The sequence below is a fragment of the Neolamprologus multifasciatus genome, chromosome 13, assembly GCF_963576455.1.
Source record: "Neolamprologus multifasciatus chromosome 13, fNeoMul1.2, whole genome shotgun sequence".
Taxonomy (NCBI): Eukaryota; Metazoa; Chordata; class Actinopteri; order Cichliformes; family Cichlidae; genus Neolamprologus; species Neolamprologus multifasciatus.
This window is the reverse complement of record NC_140451.1, coordinates 22,112,327-22,129,566: the sequence shown is the minus strand read 5'-3', so window position 1 is coordinate 22,129,566 and position 17,240 is coordinate 22,112,327. Positions and strand designations below refer to the sequence as shown.

At 42.5% G+C, this 17,240-nt stretch overlaps 1 protein-coding gene across 5 annotated transcripts in view; it reads right to left on the bottom strand.

Annotated features, from left to right (window-relative positions):
• Window positions 1-940: 940 nt before the first annotated feature.
• The window catches only part of ctbp2a (C-terminal binding protein 2a), a 77,478-nt gene continuing 61,178 nt past the window's right edge, over window positions 941-17,240 (bottom strand). For 2 of the 5 annotated variants that reach the window (XM_085181783.1, XM_085181779.1), the window contains 8 exons: window positions 15,188-15,342; window positions 10,639-10,783; window positions 9,776-9,982; window positions 8,402-8,616; window positions 6,034-6,164; window positions 5,799-5,926; window positions 5,582-5,705; window positions 941-2,548 (listed from right to left, as the gene is read on the bottom strand). In XM_085181783.1, the coding sequence (XP_085037909.1) occupies window positions 2,365-2,548; window positions 5,582-5,705; window positions 5,799-5,926; window positions 6,034-6,164; window positions 8,402-8,616; window positions 9,776-9,982; window positions 10,639-10,783; window positions 15,188-15,342 (1,289 nt within the window). In that variant the 3' untranslated portion in view covers window positions 941-2,364. Of the gene's footprint in view, window positions 2,549-5,243; window positions 5,322-5,581; window positions 5,706-5,798; window positions 5,930-6,033; window positions 6,165-8,401; window positions 8,617-9,775; window positions 9,983-10,638; window positions 10,784-15,187; window positions 15,343-17,240 lie in introns of all 5 variants that reach the window. The other 3 variants (XM_085181780.1, XM_085181781.1, XM_085181778.1) reach the window with 3 other exon arrangements.

Genomic DNA, 17,240 nt, shown 5'->3' with positions numbered 1-17,240 from the left:
CTAAAACCAGGTGAATTGAAGGTTCATCATAAGTTATTGTAGTTTCAAATATAAAGTTTCCATTAATTTACAGAAAACAGTTAAAAGGTCAAACTCTGTGGTCAAATGAAGGAGCACATAAGGTCTCGTGGATTAGATGTTTGACACCCCTGCATCAGAGGGTAGTGGCATGTGTAGCGTGGGGGGAGGCTAACCTGGGTACCATTACTGGATGCAAGCATCGACTGGGATTTGAACCCCCGCCCAATTATTTCAAAGACCGTAATGACGTAACAGGAACTTAAGGAACAACTGGAGCAGATGTGGAAAGTCAAGTTCAACGTGATCCCAGAACCTAAGAAAGGCAGAACCCATTAAAGTGGCCCAAGCTTCATTATCACAAACATACCACCCCCCAGGGAGTGAGAGGGAGATTTCTTTTTTTAATATACATATAAACGCATATACTTATGGGCTAATTTGAATTTTGCACTTAAGATAAATGGATTGAAGTGAGCCATGGCTAGAACCTAGAACATAAAGTGACAAGCTGTGCAGCCAGAAGAGACTGGCAGGGATATTTGGATTTTTGTAGTACTTGAATGTTTTATCCCTTCACTGTTCACTGTTTGGATGAACAGTTGGTGATTTAGGTAAAAGCAGTTTCAGCAGTTTTTTGAGTTACCATGCTTCAGTCAAAACAATCAAGAAAACACAAATTTTGTTTGACAAAAACTGTAGCGTGATCACAGTGTGTCCTTTGCTCTCCCCTTCATACCTACCTGATCGTAGCAGTTGGCTGGCAATCCCTGAGAGCGCTGCTGCTGCAGTTTTCTTCCAGTTTTTCCTTCCCACCATTGCCAAGTGCTTCCTAATAGAAAGTCATCTGACTGTACAACAGTAAGGTCTTTACCTTACAATATAAAAAGCAAACCAAAAAACCTTCCACGGAGCCATTCGATCAATCAGAACAGTAAGTTTTATTTATTGGTTCCAGCTGCACTGTATGCTATATGTTCACCTTGTACAAGAAACAAATACAAATACTCACACTAAAAACCCAACAATCTGCGAGCAGCCGCCTCTTGCTAACATCACGGGGCTAAAGGGAATGAACATGGCTGCCGTTGTTCCGAGAGGGCTCGACGCCTCTGAGGGCGCCACAGCTGGCTTTCATTAGAGCAGAAAAACAAGGAGGAAGAAACTATAAGGAGGAGAGGATGCGGTTGGTCACATCAGACTACGATTATATGAACATTTAACAAGGCAATACAAATCTAACAGGAGTGAAAAGCTTGAACATCAAAAAATGTACATTTGATATATAAAAAATACCACAATGGAGAAAGACGTGGAGACGTGAGGAGCAGTAATCAAGACCTATTTTTTTCTCTTTTTCTTTTTTTAAACTTTTTTCTATTCCTTTTTGGACAGAATTGAAGGTTATTATATTGTTCCTGAGTCAGTAAGAGATTTGCTGTTTTTGTTTTTCCAAAAGCTTTCATACTTCAGAAGCTTTTTTCTTTTTCTCCAAAGGTCCTTTGGATGCAAACAGATAATATTTGGGACACCGTTCGCCACTTTAACTAAATAAAAGTACCTCAGTTCAGCAGAGTTTGGAAAAGTTACAACAGGAATACATAATTTAAGTGACGCGGTCCATGTACGATATTTAACCATGAAAGCCTGCCATTTTTTATTCTTTATATTTCCTCCTTTTTGGTTTGAAAGGATGATTTTTCCACATCTACTGCCCCGCATCCCATCTCTTCACTCAGGCGGCCTCTAGCCGGCAAAGATGGAGTGCAGTTTGTTTTTCTTTTCTTGTCTGAAAACTGTAAATCTGTTCATTTTCACACACTGAAGAACAGAAACACAGTAATATAGGATAAAAAGAAGAAGGTCTAAGAAAAAAACTAAACACAGGGTATGTTTGTGCTGAAATGGGCGCGACTGAAGGAAACAGGGTCGTCCTGTTGAGCTTGAGGGGAGGGTTTCCATCCTGCACGTGGCTACTGTCAACGTGTCCCATAAGTCAGGAGGAAATCTCCCTAAAATATACTAAAACAAAAAGTATTGCGTAAATCGAGAAGGGATGAAGATAAAAGATATGAAGGGAGGGGAGATTTCAGATCCGTGTGGCAGCTCATTTGTGTATTAACGTCCACTGTCCTCACTTAGTGGTTTCACAAAAAAAAAAAAAGAAGAAGAAGAAAAAGTGTGAAACGTTGCCCGGCAGGCAGTCTGCTGGTAGGTTCGGATGGCTGAAATCAAGCGTACGTATAGTCGGATGGTTGAGTTGTTAGGTCGCTGGGTTTGTTTGTTTGTTTTTTTTAGTTTACATCAATTTTTAGTTTCCTCCTCTTCTCAGCTACAGCAGCAGTCCTACGGCTCAGTCATGTGCTCTCTCATGGGGTCGCCGTGTTTGGAGGGCTGGTTGGGGGAGGTGGCCTGTGACGGATGGGTGCCAGGGGGCAGGGTGTGGGCGATGGGAACTCCCCCGGCAACCAACCCCTCCATAGGTCCGGGAATCCCACCGGGGGCGACACCCACCACGCCAGGAGGAAATCTGGAGATAGATAAAGCGTGATCAGCAGATATGTTAAGGAGCTAACCTTTTAATAAGTGTTATTTTTCACATTTTACACATTTTTTTCCATAAAAAACTAATATTTGTTACTCAGGATCATTTCTATATGAAACTGCATGTTAAAAAAAATCATGATTAAAAACGTAATGTGAAATAAGTAATGCACGCTGACGCACTGAGGATGCAAATAAACCAACAGAAACTTAACAACTGATATGCAGTGAACTTACTGAGTAACATCAGCTTAAAAATGTCCAATAATGGTACAAGTGGTACAGGAGCATCATCCTGGGATTAATGTCATGGTACTTTGGGGCTATATAAATATATGCATACAAGTGGTGCCAATGGCTCTACTTATTAAAGAAGCTCCAAGCTTTAACTTGACGAGGCCAAAGGCTGTTTATTTGTCGTTGGTGATCGGGATCTGAAAGGATTTGTTTGAATCAAATGGAAAGCCCAAGGAACTGAGTGAAGATCTGAGAAAGAGAACTGTAGATTTCTACAGTTAGAGTTGGAATTGTCTAGTGGAGTCATTTCCAAATAACTGCAGATTATTAAGAGCATCAACATTTATGGATCAGAACTTATTCAGTTGTGTCACCACTTTGCTGAGGCCCGGAAGAAGACCCAAATTGGTCAGGATGTTCAGGAAAAGCCCAGGAACCACCAAGGCTGAATCCCACTGGACCCAGAAGGCGTTGACCAAGAAAGAAGCTCCTGTGCAAAAAATGGCACCTTCAAGCTCGACTTAAATTTGCCGTTGCCCACACAGGATGCAGAATGGCTCCTTAAGAAACATTTTATGATCAGACGAGACAAAGATTGATCTTATTTGGCCACAGTGACATGAGGTATCTTTTAAGAAGTGATGGTGAGGCTTTCAACATCACACTCTGAAGCTGTTTTGCTGCCAGCGGTGCTAGAACATCGAACAAACCGGATAGAATAATGACGGAGGAGGACGACCTCCAGCATTATGCTTCTGGACTGGCCTTCTGAAAACTATGTATACTTTTGTGTGTCTTAGAGAAAATCCAAAATCAATTTAAACTGGAACATTCTTGTTTTGGTTTTTTTAAGAGTCATTAAAGATGCACAATGATTCCAACCTGGAAAAAGAAATCTTTAAAAGCCCCAAATTACCATGACATTCATGCCCATGATGAGTGCGTGTACACTTCTGACCACAACTCTAAATGATAATGTCAGGGGATCTTATCTGAACTAAAAGGGTCATTCGCCCAAACTACAAACAAACAAACAAACAAACAAAAAAAAACCCCACGACAACAACAAAACAGGAGAGATAGGCTGCGTTCACACTGCAGAGCCTTAGTATTCAATATGGATGTAATCAGATCCAGCTTCTTTTTTAAAATGAAATGTGGCTAAACTTTCGTGGTGAATTGTCCAGAATGCAAAAACAACCATTTTTGAGGTGAGTGTGTGATCCACTCAGTTAAATTAATCGGTGGCGTGTGTGAGATTAAAGATTAAATTAAAGATTAAATTAGTGCTGTCAGTGTTAATCTCGCGAAAATGACGTTAACGCCATAAACGCATTAACGCGGCAAATCTCCGTTAACGAGCTAACCGCGCTAACGCGTTGACGCCATGCAGCCCAACGCTCGGGGCGATCTGCGTTAACTCACTAACAGAGAGTTAACCGCGTTAATGCGGTTATGGCGTTAACGTCATTTTAATGAGATTAACACTGACAGCACTAGAATAAATATAAAACAGAATGTAAACGTAGGCATGTAACATATAGAACAACAAAACTACTGTAGCAAACAGGAACACTAAATAGCGATCTCTTAATTAAAAGATAAAAATGTGAAGGAGGATGCCTGAGATAACAGTAACATTTAAATGTGAGTTTCTCTCTGTAGATAGAAATAGATTTCATGTAATTGCCAACTTGACCTCATTCAATCACAGACTTGCATCATACTGACAGCAGGCTGACTACCTCTTATGGCAGGTTTTAGTGTTGGCTGTGCTCATATGGAAATGGCCCTAAATTAAACTGGAAAATATCAGATTCTGTTTTTGGTGCTGTTCTGAAAAAAAGAAAGAATTAGATTTGTGTCCACTTTTACCTGCAGTGTGAACCCTTTTTTATTTGATCAGATTTTAGGGTTTAAGATTTCAGTGAACTGGTTATAGTTCCTCCCAGAAAAAATAAATACAGCAGTTTGGGTGAATTGATCCTTTATTATAGGGCGGGGAAATGTGTGGGAAAACGCTCACTGCAAACAAAATCACAAATGAATATTATAAATTAAGATTTTTCCGCCAAATCCCTTTCTAGATTTTTTATTCTCGCCCCAACTTCCTGCTTTCAGTCTTTTCTCGTGAACTGTAAGAGTAATGGCACCTTATTCTACTCAGTCCACATACATAACTACAGATGTACCACTTCCTTACAAAAAACAAAACAAAACATCAAACATTAGAGTGACCCTGTGTACTGCTTTCCACTACTTCAGGGAGGGGAGGGCAAGCCGGGGGAATCGATGGGATGCTGGGTAGAGTGGGTACAGTTACAGAACAGGGAGGTTAGAGTGAGAGGCAGAAAAAGGCTACAGGTTTCACAGGGATTTGGTTTTATTCATGATGTTATTCATTTGCCCTGGCCTGTTGGCCAGCAGTGATGGTATTCATTTACCTGGTTGGGAATTAGGTATATAATTTGTCCTGCATTCCCCCCGTTGCTATGGCCTGTACCATGGTTTGGTTCACTCGGCTGTGTGAGAGAAGCAGTTCAGTCTGGTTTAGACAATATAGAGACTGAGAACTTAACATGGGATTCATTAATTTGGGCCAAGTTCTATGTATAAATACGCCACAAAAACTAGGACCCAGCCTATTATGCAGAATTGTTACAAACACACATATGAATATTTAAGCTACCCCTCCCCCACGTATTAAACCTCACTACTGCAGGCGCTCAAAATGACAGGTGATCTCTGTGTTATGCTGGGCTCACATAAATCCACCTCCTACCTGTAGGCGGCACCGTTGATCTCCGGGTGAACTTGAGGCTGCTGCTGCTCCATCATTCCCCAGGGCGCCGTGGTAACAAAGAACTCTTTGTTGACGCAGTTTCGGAGGCTCTCGGGAATACGGCCTGTGTCGGGGCGAGATTGAGCTATGGTGAGCAAAGAAATTAGAAATTTGAGAGCGAGCGTGGGAATGTGTGCCATCTAAGACGTGTCGGTACCGGTTATGGCTCTGCGAATTTCTGTGGCAGCGGCCTCTCTCATCTCCAGCGATGCCTGCTCGCTGTACCAGGCAGTGTGGGGTGTGCAGATCAAGTTGGGGGCATCTTTTAGAGGACCTTGGGAAAAACTGCTGAGCAGCGAATAAAGACAGAAACGGGGAAGTTAAATACAGGAGGAAGAAAACATTATTTCTATTGAACTGAACTTATAAACAAAGGATGATGCTGAAAGCACCTGAAAGGTTCTGACTCATGGACGTCCAAGGCGGCGCCCCGTATCCTTCCTTCTTTCAGGGCCTGAGCCAAAGCCTTCTCATCCACTAGACCCCCACGTGCACAGTTGACCAAGAAAGCACCTTGACGCATCTACACACAGAGCAGCACAGCATTCAGTGTTCATCTCGATAAAAATGTCTCACTTCAACAAATAACAGCATGCGTGCTTTTGTGATGGCACACACAGAGGGCTGCTGTCACTGGCTTAATGCTGCACGGGAAGCAAAAACAAGGCTTCTGTTAATAATAAAACGGGACATGTAAATGACACAGATGCCTTCAAATTCAATTGCTTTTATGTGAGGATTTCAGTTATTAAGGTAAAAAATCTACCTGGCTCCTATGTGAAAAAATTATTCCTGCAATCGAGTGTTTGTGATAACTGATATTGAGTCTTTCACGTTGTTGTGGAGGAATTTTGGTCCACTCTTCTTTGCAGGATTGCTTTAATTCAGCCACATTGGAGGATTTTTGAGCATCAACAGGCTTTTTAAAGTCATTCCAAAACACCTCAATCAGATTTAAGTCTGGACTGTGACTCGGCCACTGCAAAACCAGTCAGAGGTTGACTTCCTGATGTGTTTCATATCACTGAACTTCTGCATAACCCAAGTGTGCATGAGCTGCAGGGCTTAAATTGATAGCTGAATATTCCCAGAAGATTTTCTGGCAGAAGAAGGAATTCATCGTTCCACCTACTACAGCAAGTCACCCAGGTCCTGAAACAGCAAATCAGCCTCAGACCATCACACTACCACCACCATGTTTGACTGCTGCTATGATGGTTCTTTTGTTGAGTGCTTTGTTAGTTTTACGATGATTATAATGGGACTCAAACCTTCCAAAAAGGGATCATCAGGATGTTTGTTTGCAAGCATCCTTTTTGGTAAGCAGAGGCTTTCTCCTTGAAGTCTCCCATGGATGTCTTTTTTTTGCCCAGTCTCTTTCTTATTGTTGAATCATGAACTCTGAGGCACACAATGCCTGCAGTTCTTTAGATGTTGTCCTGGGTTCTCTTCAAAATTATTCGTGCCGTAATTTAGGTATGTTGACCACGCCTGGGAAGTTTCACCACTCTTCCAAATTTTCTCCATTTGTGGATAATGACTCTCTCTGCGGTTCGCTGGAGTTCTAAAGCCCTAGAAATGGCTTTTTAACCCTTTTCAGACTGCAAGATGTGGGAGGGAATGGTGGTGGAACATGATTCTGAGTTTCTGCAGAGCATGGTGTGATGTGTGGGGTTTTGGGGGAGGTTTTTTTTTTTTTTTAGATCTTTTCGCCTAATTCGCTTTGTCAGACAGGTTCTATTTATGTGATTCTTGATTCAGCAGAACTGGCAGTAATCAGATCTGGGTGTGTCTATTGAAAAGACTGGGGGTTGGGGGGGAGGAGAAATCATCACTTAAACACTGCTTTTCTGATTTACTAAGGAGAACTTTGTCTAATATTAAAATCTTTAAATGATCTGAACCATATAAATATGACAAATGTGCAAATTGGTTGCATTCTTTTGCAGTACAGGTTAAGTCCTATAGGTGGCAGCAGTGACCAGGAAAAGACTGTAGAGGCACTTCTTGTATTCTTAGTGCAACAAAGACAAAAACTTGACAAGACATGTGTTATACTGCTAAAAAAGAGTTTATTAAATATATAAGAAGGTCAAGCAACTGTGTTCTATTTGGGTCAGAACTATTTAATTTCATTAGGATTTAAAAAATGAAAATATATTTTCTGTCCTGTAAATGTGCTGTATATGGTTTGTGAAAAACATGCAACAGACCATACTTTGACTGCACATGCTCCTACACCCACATACTCACATATACTTTGGCAGTGTTTGGGAGACACTAGAAAGCTACAAAAGGACAGAAACAACATGGAAGAACAGCCTGATTATGTTAACACCCCCTGCCTACCACTTTACAGATGCAGATGGATCCGCATATTTGATTTGTCACAGATTTTTACACCCCTTCCTGACACAGTCCTCCCAGAGATTTGTGCCTCCACCACCCACCACTCTAAAGATAAAAACTCAGAATCATGTTCCACCACCATCCACTCCCAAATATATAAGCAGAATTCAGAGATTGTCCAAACACCTGTGTTTCTTTGCTTGATCCTAGCACTCATTAAAAGCTCGCTTTAACAGCCCGTTATTTTAAGTTGCCAACAAAGGAGCGCTGGCAGTCTAGATAAACCCAAGGCTGGCTGACTCGGCTGCTGGTCTGGTCTGAAGCTGTCCTACCAGCCTCAAGGAGAAAGCGCTCCTGCCAAGGCGAGACAATCTCCCTTTACCTCATGTCAGAATTTCCCAGTCCCCCCACCTGTTTGATGGTGAAGTCGTTGATGAGGTGGTGGTTGTGTTCGTTCAGATTGCAGTGCAGGGAGACGCAGTCGCTCTGGTAGAGCAGGTCCTGGAGAGTATAGACTCGCTGCACGCCCAGCGAGCGCTCCAAGCCGTCCTGGAGGTAGGGGTCGTAGAAGATCACGTTGAAGCCAAACGCCTTGGCCCGCATGGCCACTGCCTGGCCTGAACGACCTGAGGCGGCCACGAGAGGAGAAAGAGCATCAACTAACCTTACTTTTAATAGGTGTTAGTGAAATGTGTCGGTAGCTGCTTAATGTATTGATAGGAATTCAGGTCAGACAGTTAAATATTATCATTAGCTTCTGCTATACTTTGTGTTCAGTGCCTATTATATAATATCAGCCTCTGAAGGTGTCCTGAGGGGTCATGCACAGGAGGAAGAAGATCCTTTAAGCTGTGTAAGATGCACATCGTGGTGGGATCTGGGGAAGTTGTGCTATAAAATTATGCAGTGAGGCAGGGTGCACCTGCTAAAAGAAGCTAGTGTCCTTGGGGAATACACTAGCTATGAAGAAGTTTGTGTACTGTTAGACAAATAGATGGTACGTGTCAAAGAAACATCTACACAAATGCTGGAACTCGAGGTTTCCCAGTCGAACACTGCCCGGAGAATCACGCTGACGTTTGTTCTCATCTCGGGTTAAGGTTCATCCAACCAGCCCACCTTTTTTACAGTTTTGGTGCTCATGTGTCTACTGAATTTGCTTTGGGCAGTGGATAGAGGACGACGTTCTCCAGTTATAGAGGGATATATGTTTTTTTACTTCTCTTTCAGAGCCAACATGAAAGTTTTCAGCATTTTTGCAGTTGTAACTAAATAATCATTGTTATTTACTTGACCTACAGCGCTTACCAAATGTATTAGACCAAAACTTAATGCAAGAATTGTGCCGAAGCTGCACTAACAGTACTGGTAATTACCAAAAATTATTTTGTAATGAATCTGTAATGAATAATCTATCAGTATGTCCAAGCTCTTTAATTAAAATGATATTTTTAAACCTAAAATATAATTGTCATTGTTATTTGTGAATATTCAAATGTATTGTTTTACATAAAAGTAGAAAGGTAGACTCTTTTTTTAAATAAGATGCCAAATAACAAATAACAGGTCTAATGTTATGCAGAGAATTGGAATCAGTTTGTTTTGTGGTTAATAAATAACAATATAATTTTAAGTTTTAAACATGGTTTTGACAGATTTTGAAAATATTTGTGTTTTTTTGACAGGTGGTCTGTATCATTGGTTTCAATGCTGTGGCTAATCATTCAATATGCACTTTTCAGCTCTGCACGCTTTCTGCAATAAAACCCAAAACAAGCAACTCACCAAATCCGATCAGGCCCAACGTCTCTCCTCGGATCCTGGCTGCTCCCGACGCCACCTCCCGGATCTGCTCCACGCTCTGGACCCGCGTGCCCTCCCGGAGAGCCTGGTACAGCCAGGTGTTTCGCCGGTACAGGTTAAGGATGTGACAAAGCGTCGAGTCTGCCGTTTCTTCTACGGCCGCTGAGGGAATATTACACACTGCAATGCCTGGACAAGGAGAGATAGCACTTTAGTCGACTACTGCTGTAACAATATTGCCTCACAGATTACTGTCACTGCTTTGGAGCGAGAGAGAAATCCATTTGCTAGTATTTTATTTTACGAAATAAATAGCAGGATATTTCTCCGTCTTTACGACTTACTACAGAATAAAATCCCGCTGTGTATAAAACTGAAATATGAATGATAAGAGGATCGTTCTAATTGCTAATTATGCCCACCAAAAGACTGGCAGCGTACTGAAATATAGGAGCGCAAATGACAATAATTAGGATATCACACAAATCCTGTTCTCATACCAAACATATGCCGACGGGGCCAAATGGGAATCACAGGGAGAGTTTGATATCAGTCAGAGCAGCTGCTCTGCATGTGAAATTAGCTCTGTTACATCTACTGTTTACAGTAAACTCCTGTACATATGTGTCGCGTAAGCATCGCGAGCAGAGTTTGATTTGGTCCTCCTCCGCGATGCATATTTTCCACTTGATGAATCATCCTTTATGTTTTCTCTTTGTAGTGAATGAGCTAGCCACACGAGCAGATAGGCTCCTTCATTATTGACGCCGCGCGATTACGCTCCGCGCCTGAGCCGCCCTGCTCGCAACGCTCATCTTTTGTGTGCATCTGTCCCTCAGTCTCACCGAGTTCCCCGGCAGCCTTGATGTCGATGTTGTCGTAGCCGCTGCCGATGCGAATGATGATGCGCAGCGCCTTGAACTTCTCCAAGTCCTCTCTGGTCAGGGTGATGGTGTGGTACATCATGGCCCCTACGGCCTCATTCAGCACCTGGGGGACATCAGAGAGGATAAGGCCTCATCATCATCACTGCTTATGTCCACAGCCATTATTAGTTGAACATTTTCATCTGCATTTATATTGCTACCCCAATGTCATTACTGTTCTTAATCATCCTCAACCTGGCACTGATATTCAGATGGCTCTTCTGTAGCAGCCAACATGAATATGCGTGCTCTCGCTACTTCCCATCTTCCCAAAGTTTATGTCCGCTATTCTTCATCTAAATGCAAATGGATTGTTTATATGTGCACTAAAATATGAGTGATTGCCTTTGTGTTTACTGTACAATGAGTGCTTGCCAAAGCTGGTTTTTGTCACAGCACATCCATTCAAACTGTATGCAAACAAGGTTAGAATGGATGCAGGCAGGACAATAAAGTAGACTGACAGCTGCTGAGAAACCCACAAAGCATAAACAAGTAGATTCTGCAAGCCAAGGGCTGTTAAGTAACCCGTCGGAATTCATATCCTGCTAACTAAATTAACCCTAGCCGAGCCAGAACAGCGCAGCCGTGAATTTCCACAGAGCATTCACAGTGGAGCTAGGTGAAGGAAGGGCTGGGTGCTAAACTCAAGGTTAAAGCTCTCCTCGTGCATCGCTCTCATTACTCAGGTAAAGCGGGCCAGCTGGAGAAGGACAAACAGGGATACAAGCTGAGAGTACATGAAGTGGAAACTGTGAGAAAAAAATATTCTTTTTTCTGTGGTATTCATGGCTGTTTAAAAAAGTGCCGCTCTGAGCTGATATATCACCTGCTCCTTCGCATTTAAACACAGCAAAGGATCGTGATTACTGCAATCCATTTCAATTTGTGTGGAGATTAAACTTGAAATATGTTTGCAGTTGTGTTTGAAAGGTGAGAAGAAGAATATTTCTGTTTTCAGTCTTTACACTAAACTAAGCCCAACATATCTCTCCTTTAGCCAAATGAAAGCGTGTGCCACTTACAGTCATGTGAAAAAGAAACGGCACCCTCTTTCTGATACATAAGGTTTTATGTGTCAGGATACACTGACAAATCAGCTGGCCCATATCAGGTCTTAAAATTAGGTAAATATGTCACACATTTCAATCAGGTCATTGCAGAACTTTGATTATTTTCTATTTCAGCAATTTCAGGGATTGTTGTCCTGTTGCATGACCCAGTTTTAGCATGATGGCCTCACAGAATCTAGAATACTTGTATAAGGATATATAAGGAGGAGTTCATGGTTGACTCAAAGACTGCAAGGCGACCAAGTCCCAAACCCAAATCATCACCCTTCCACCACCATGCTTCATCGTTTGTACGAGTTATTTGTGCTGAAATTCAGTGTTTTGTTTTGTTTTCTTTATAATTGGTACTGTGTATTGTAGTCAAACATCTCCACTGTGAACATTGTTCCAGAAGTCTTGTGGTTTTTTAAGATGAACTTTGCAAACCTAAGCCGTGCTCCTTTAGAGACAAGGGACTTTCTCCTGGCAACCCTTCCAAACAAGTTAGTTTCTGTGTAACACGTCACGCACTGTTGCTCACACCAGGTTATATTTACCTAATTGTATGACCTACTCAAAACCAGATGACTTTTCATTCCTGTCCTAATCTGTAAAATCTTAGAACAGAGAGAGGGTGTAGTTCCTTTTTCACATGACCATAGCTTCTGAGGTGCCGGTAGGCTTATTGTTGGCTTTAAACCAACAAGCTAAGCTAAGTTAATCACCTGCAGCTGCTTCTAGCTCCGAGAGCCATTTCACTACAACAATGAAGCAAACTTCAATCAGTTATTTGACTACTTTCCTCTGCACTTTAAGCACCTTCTTATGCAATCACAGGCTTGGGGCTTCAGAGGAATGTTTTGAATTTTGGAGTTGGGGTTTGTTGAGTTTTTGTGTCGGAAAGGGAAAAAGGATTGCTGATTGGCAGCTAGTGTGAAGATGGAGTTGATAGAGGGATGAATGTAAAGAACAAATCAATTCACTTTGGTTTTACTATAGCTCCTAATCACAGCAGCAGTTGCCTCAAGATGCTTTATATTGTATGGAAAGACCCTACAACAATACAGAGAACAGAGAAAATCTAAGACACATCAAGTCAAGCACGGTCAATTTTTTAAATTATACATTTACTGCTCATATATTTTAAGACTATAGCTGAACATCTTTGTTTAACGCCCTACTTTTCCTAACACTTGTCAACCGAAAGCTTAAAAATACTAAATTAACTAACATTTCTCCAACATAAAATCTTTTTCTCAATTATATCTGCAAAAGTGAGCACTTTTCAATAGAATATCAGCTCCTCATGAAAACTGCAGTTACTTTTATAATGACGTCAAAGACACTTTTAAAGCGCACCACTTTATATCTTCAGAAATCCAAAGGATCTTCTTTGTCCTTTCAAGGACGGCACTGTTCCAGGAAATACGCCAGAAGTACTTTTTAATAAATTCCTTTTAACGCGTGCTCGGCAGAAGACGAGGTGTTTTTTTGCAGGCTTGCAGTTGCACATTGAGAGCTCAAGAGCTACAGTTTAGTACGGAGTCTTTAAGCGGAGCATAACTCCAACACTGCATCTGCTCGCTTCCAGGCAGTCACAGAAAGAGACGGCAGCATGCTTGTGTTTGCACCCTAAGAGTTTGTTTATGTGCATGTATGTGAACACTGCTTCAGCTCTTGTAGTGAGGTTGTCGGAGGGTGTGTGTGTGTTTGTGTGTTTAACCTCTGCTGCGCAGTTACAGTCATGGGACCGTTGCCAGCATCTATACTCCCAGGTGGATCCTCTGTGTGAGAAATGTATTCATAATGTCTTACTGGACGCTTTTGTGTGTCGTGTGTGTGTCTGAAAGGTGAAAATAAGGTGAAATATCAACCGTTTGGTTTCTTTTTAAGCATAAATGTTTTCAACAAATTCAATCAGACCCATTTTTCATTACACATTTACAACAACTGAAATATTTTGAACACGGTAGCAAATATGGAAATATGGTAGCATTTTCTCTGAAACTGACATGGCATGAATTGAAAGGCTTCCTTTCCTCTTTGTGAGCGTGAAGACACAAACCCTCCAGCTTGGACTGTAAAATTGCTGCTCGCTGGCTCCAGTGCATAGACAGTAAAATAAGACAAATGTTTCACCCACTCTCGCTGAGAACAATTATACTGCATTTCTATTACCAGCCGCCTCCTCCTCCTCCTCGTCCTTATTTAACAAAGCAGCACTTCAGCACCCAGTGGGATTAGAGTCAGTGATGAAACCATTATAGCTGAACTGGGAGAGTGGAACAAGCCAGTGGGCTGAAATATTATTAAAACATTAGAGAGGAGGAGACGGAGAGGGAGGAAAGAGATGATTCTACTGCACTCGACTGAGAGCAAATATTTCAAGAAAAACATTAAAGGTCCACGCTGTGTCAGTATCACAGTCTGTGCTCCTGCGGATACTGCCACTAGGGCTTCTACAAGTGTTACAGCGAGGAGCATCACCTTGCAAGAAAACGTCAATAATTGGTCTGACATAAATCTAATATGTAGTGCATCTTAAAACTGTTAGATGTCAAAATATGGAAATTATGAGGAGGAAGAGTCAAATCTCTAAGGAAAGAAATGGAAAATGTTGGGCTTCTTTATTCAGTTAGAACATAATAATATAAAATACATTATAATATAATAATAATAGACACAAAGGCCACTTAGGCCAAAGAGTGTACCTTGCTAATACTGGATACTTTTGCCCTCAGAACTCCATTAATTCGGAATGGCACAGATTCGACAAGGTGTTGGAAAACCAAAGGTTCTTGGCTTGTTTGAGCTCTGGTTAGTGTCAAGTTCAAAAGCCCAGTTTGAGATGATTTGAAATTTGTGTAATGGGACTAACATGGCCAGCAACAGCAATACTAAGATACTATTGAGTACTGGTCCCAAAGTGTGCCAAAAAAGTATCCCTCACACTATTCCAACACTCTGAGCAGCCTGAAACACTGATACAAGGGAGGATGGATCAATGCTTTCGTCTTGTTTACAGTAAATTCCTACTATCCAAAAAGAAACTGAGACTCATCAGACCACGTGACATTTTTTCCAATCATCTACTGTCCTATTTTGTCGAGTCCGTGTGAACTACAGCCCCTGTTCCTGTTCTTAGCTTGCAGGAGTGGCACACGGTGTGGTCTTCTGCTGCTGCAGCCCATCTGCTTCAAGGCTATTCTCCTCTAAAATCTGGAATCAACAAGGCTTCGCCCAAAGAACTGCAGTTCACTGGATAGTTTTTGTATCAGAGCATTTTCTGTTAACCCTAGAGCTCGCCGTGTGGAAAAATCCCAGCGGATAACCAGTTTCTGAAATAGTCAGACTGGCACTAACAACTATGCCCCATTCAAAGTCACTTAAATCCCCTCTGAAATCTGACGGTGTACCTTTTCATGTATCTCCTGCGTGGACTGAGCGTCACAGAAAGCCACGGTGGCCAGATCTTTGAGGATGGGCATCTCCACAGTGCAGTCGCGCCCATCCAGCAGCGCCACCAGAGGGCGCGGGTGCATAGGCCCGTTCATAATCTGGGGCCGAATACCTGCAGGGAGACAGAGAGGAGAAGGAGTTAATTATTTATGTTTGGCACACACCGTCAAATGAGCGAAGGAAGAGGCAGGAAAACGCAGGGAAATCCATGTCGCAGTGGGAAGTGCTGGACCGGTGTGTGTGTGGGCTGTGATATCAGTGGCACACACACACACACACACACATGAGTGAGATCGATACACTTAAACTTGACTTTAAACCACTGTCATCATCTCCCTTACCTGGCAACACTGGTCGATATCACACACTCGCACCCACACACCAGCGATATGACTACCCCCCTGGTCTCTTGCTGTTATCCACACTGTTTCCAGGCAACAGGTCCTTTCACCCTGTGAGGTCATCACCTCCATTATCCTATCACCATACAGAACCCAGCAGGCCTTCACTGTGTGAATATCTGTACCTTCTGGACTCTGACAGCACTTTATCTGCAGTAATTCAATTTAAACTTGATGCTCCTCTCCAGGAGTTTGCAGCTGGTCACTGAGACACTATACAGTGGCCTGTTAGGGTAAAAAAAAAGTGAGCGTTCTACTTTAAACACTTTCCTGAAAATCAATGCGATGATCTCTTCTTTGGGTGATCATAAAACAGCGCAGCTTCTATTAAGAAAAACAATCTGACACCGTGGAGCCAAAGTCTGGTTAAAAGAGGGAAAAGGAGGGAAAAGAAAGAAGGAGGAGGGGGGTCCACACACCACCACCACTCTCTGGCTCCCTGCTGCCTGTTGTCATGGTGATTAGAGGATTTGGGCAGGATTATGAAATATTTTATTTAGTGGCATCTGCGCTGGTGGTGAGGACGTCCAAGCCTGCTCGCGCTATGTCTGTCTCTCTAACTGCTCCATAGCAAGGACAGTGTTTGTGACCTCCACAACTACACCATGTTAACATATGCACTGCAGGCAGATCAGAAGAGAGTAATGTAAAGCAAAAAAGAAAAAGAAAAAGGAAGACGTGCATGCAGCAGTATTTCTGCGCCAGCAGGCTTGGGTTTTTTTTGTTTTTTTTTATTCTGGACAGAAGACAGCCTTCTGAAATTGTATTTTCTTTTCTTTTAAGGACCTGGAAATAAATTTTCTCAGTCAGCTCATTACTATGTTTGACACAAACCCAAACACTTCTGCAAAAGTTTAAATAGCCTGGGCATTTCTGTGCATTTTTGGGGGGTGGGGGAGGTGGGGGGGGGGTAACACTTCCTGCAGGTGCAAAGAGTTGGGGGAAGCTCTCTATCAATGATATCGCATTTCTCTTGTTTTTTGGAATACATGGCAGCTTGGCAGCATCGCGGCTCATTGGTTAGCACTCTTGGCTCACAGCAAGAGGGTCCTAGTTTCAAAAGCAGGCAGGGCCCTTTTCTCTGGCAGCTCTGGTTTCTCTTGCAGAAATAAAACCAAACATACTTGTTTATTGCCACCGTTGTCGGGCCAGGCTGCTCTTACAAAAGAGATTCTTAATCTCCAGAATTTCAAGAAAAACCAAGAGTCCAATATTTATCTGTCGAATTGAGTGTTCCCACTTTCATCTATGACAGGTGACCAGAAGAATAAGGATGCGGATACAAACAGCAGCAAATGAGCTTCCTGCAGAGGGTGGAGACTGATAAGGAGGAGTAGACCAAGATCCTCACCCAAAGGGAACCAGCTGCAGTGGTTCAGGCATTGGATAGGGCTGCCTACTGAACATCTCCTGGGTGAGGGATTTCAGGCAGTTCCCACTAGAAGAAGACTCTGGAGCAGAAGTAGTACACTTGGTAGACATTATGTCTCTCAGTCGGTTTGAGAAGGCCTCAGCATCTCAAGGGAAGAGCTGGAGGAAGCAGCTGGGTAGAGGGTGGGCTGGTGCTTAGTGTCCTGCCCCCAAGACCCAAGCCCGAATGAGTGGCAGA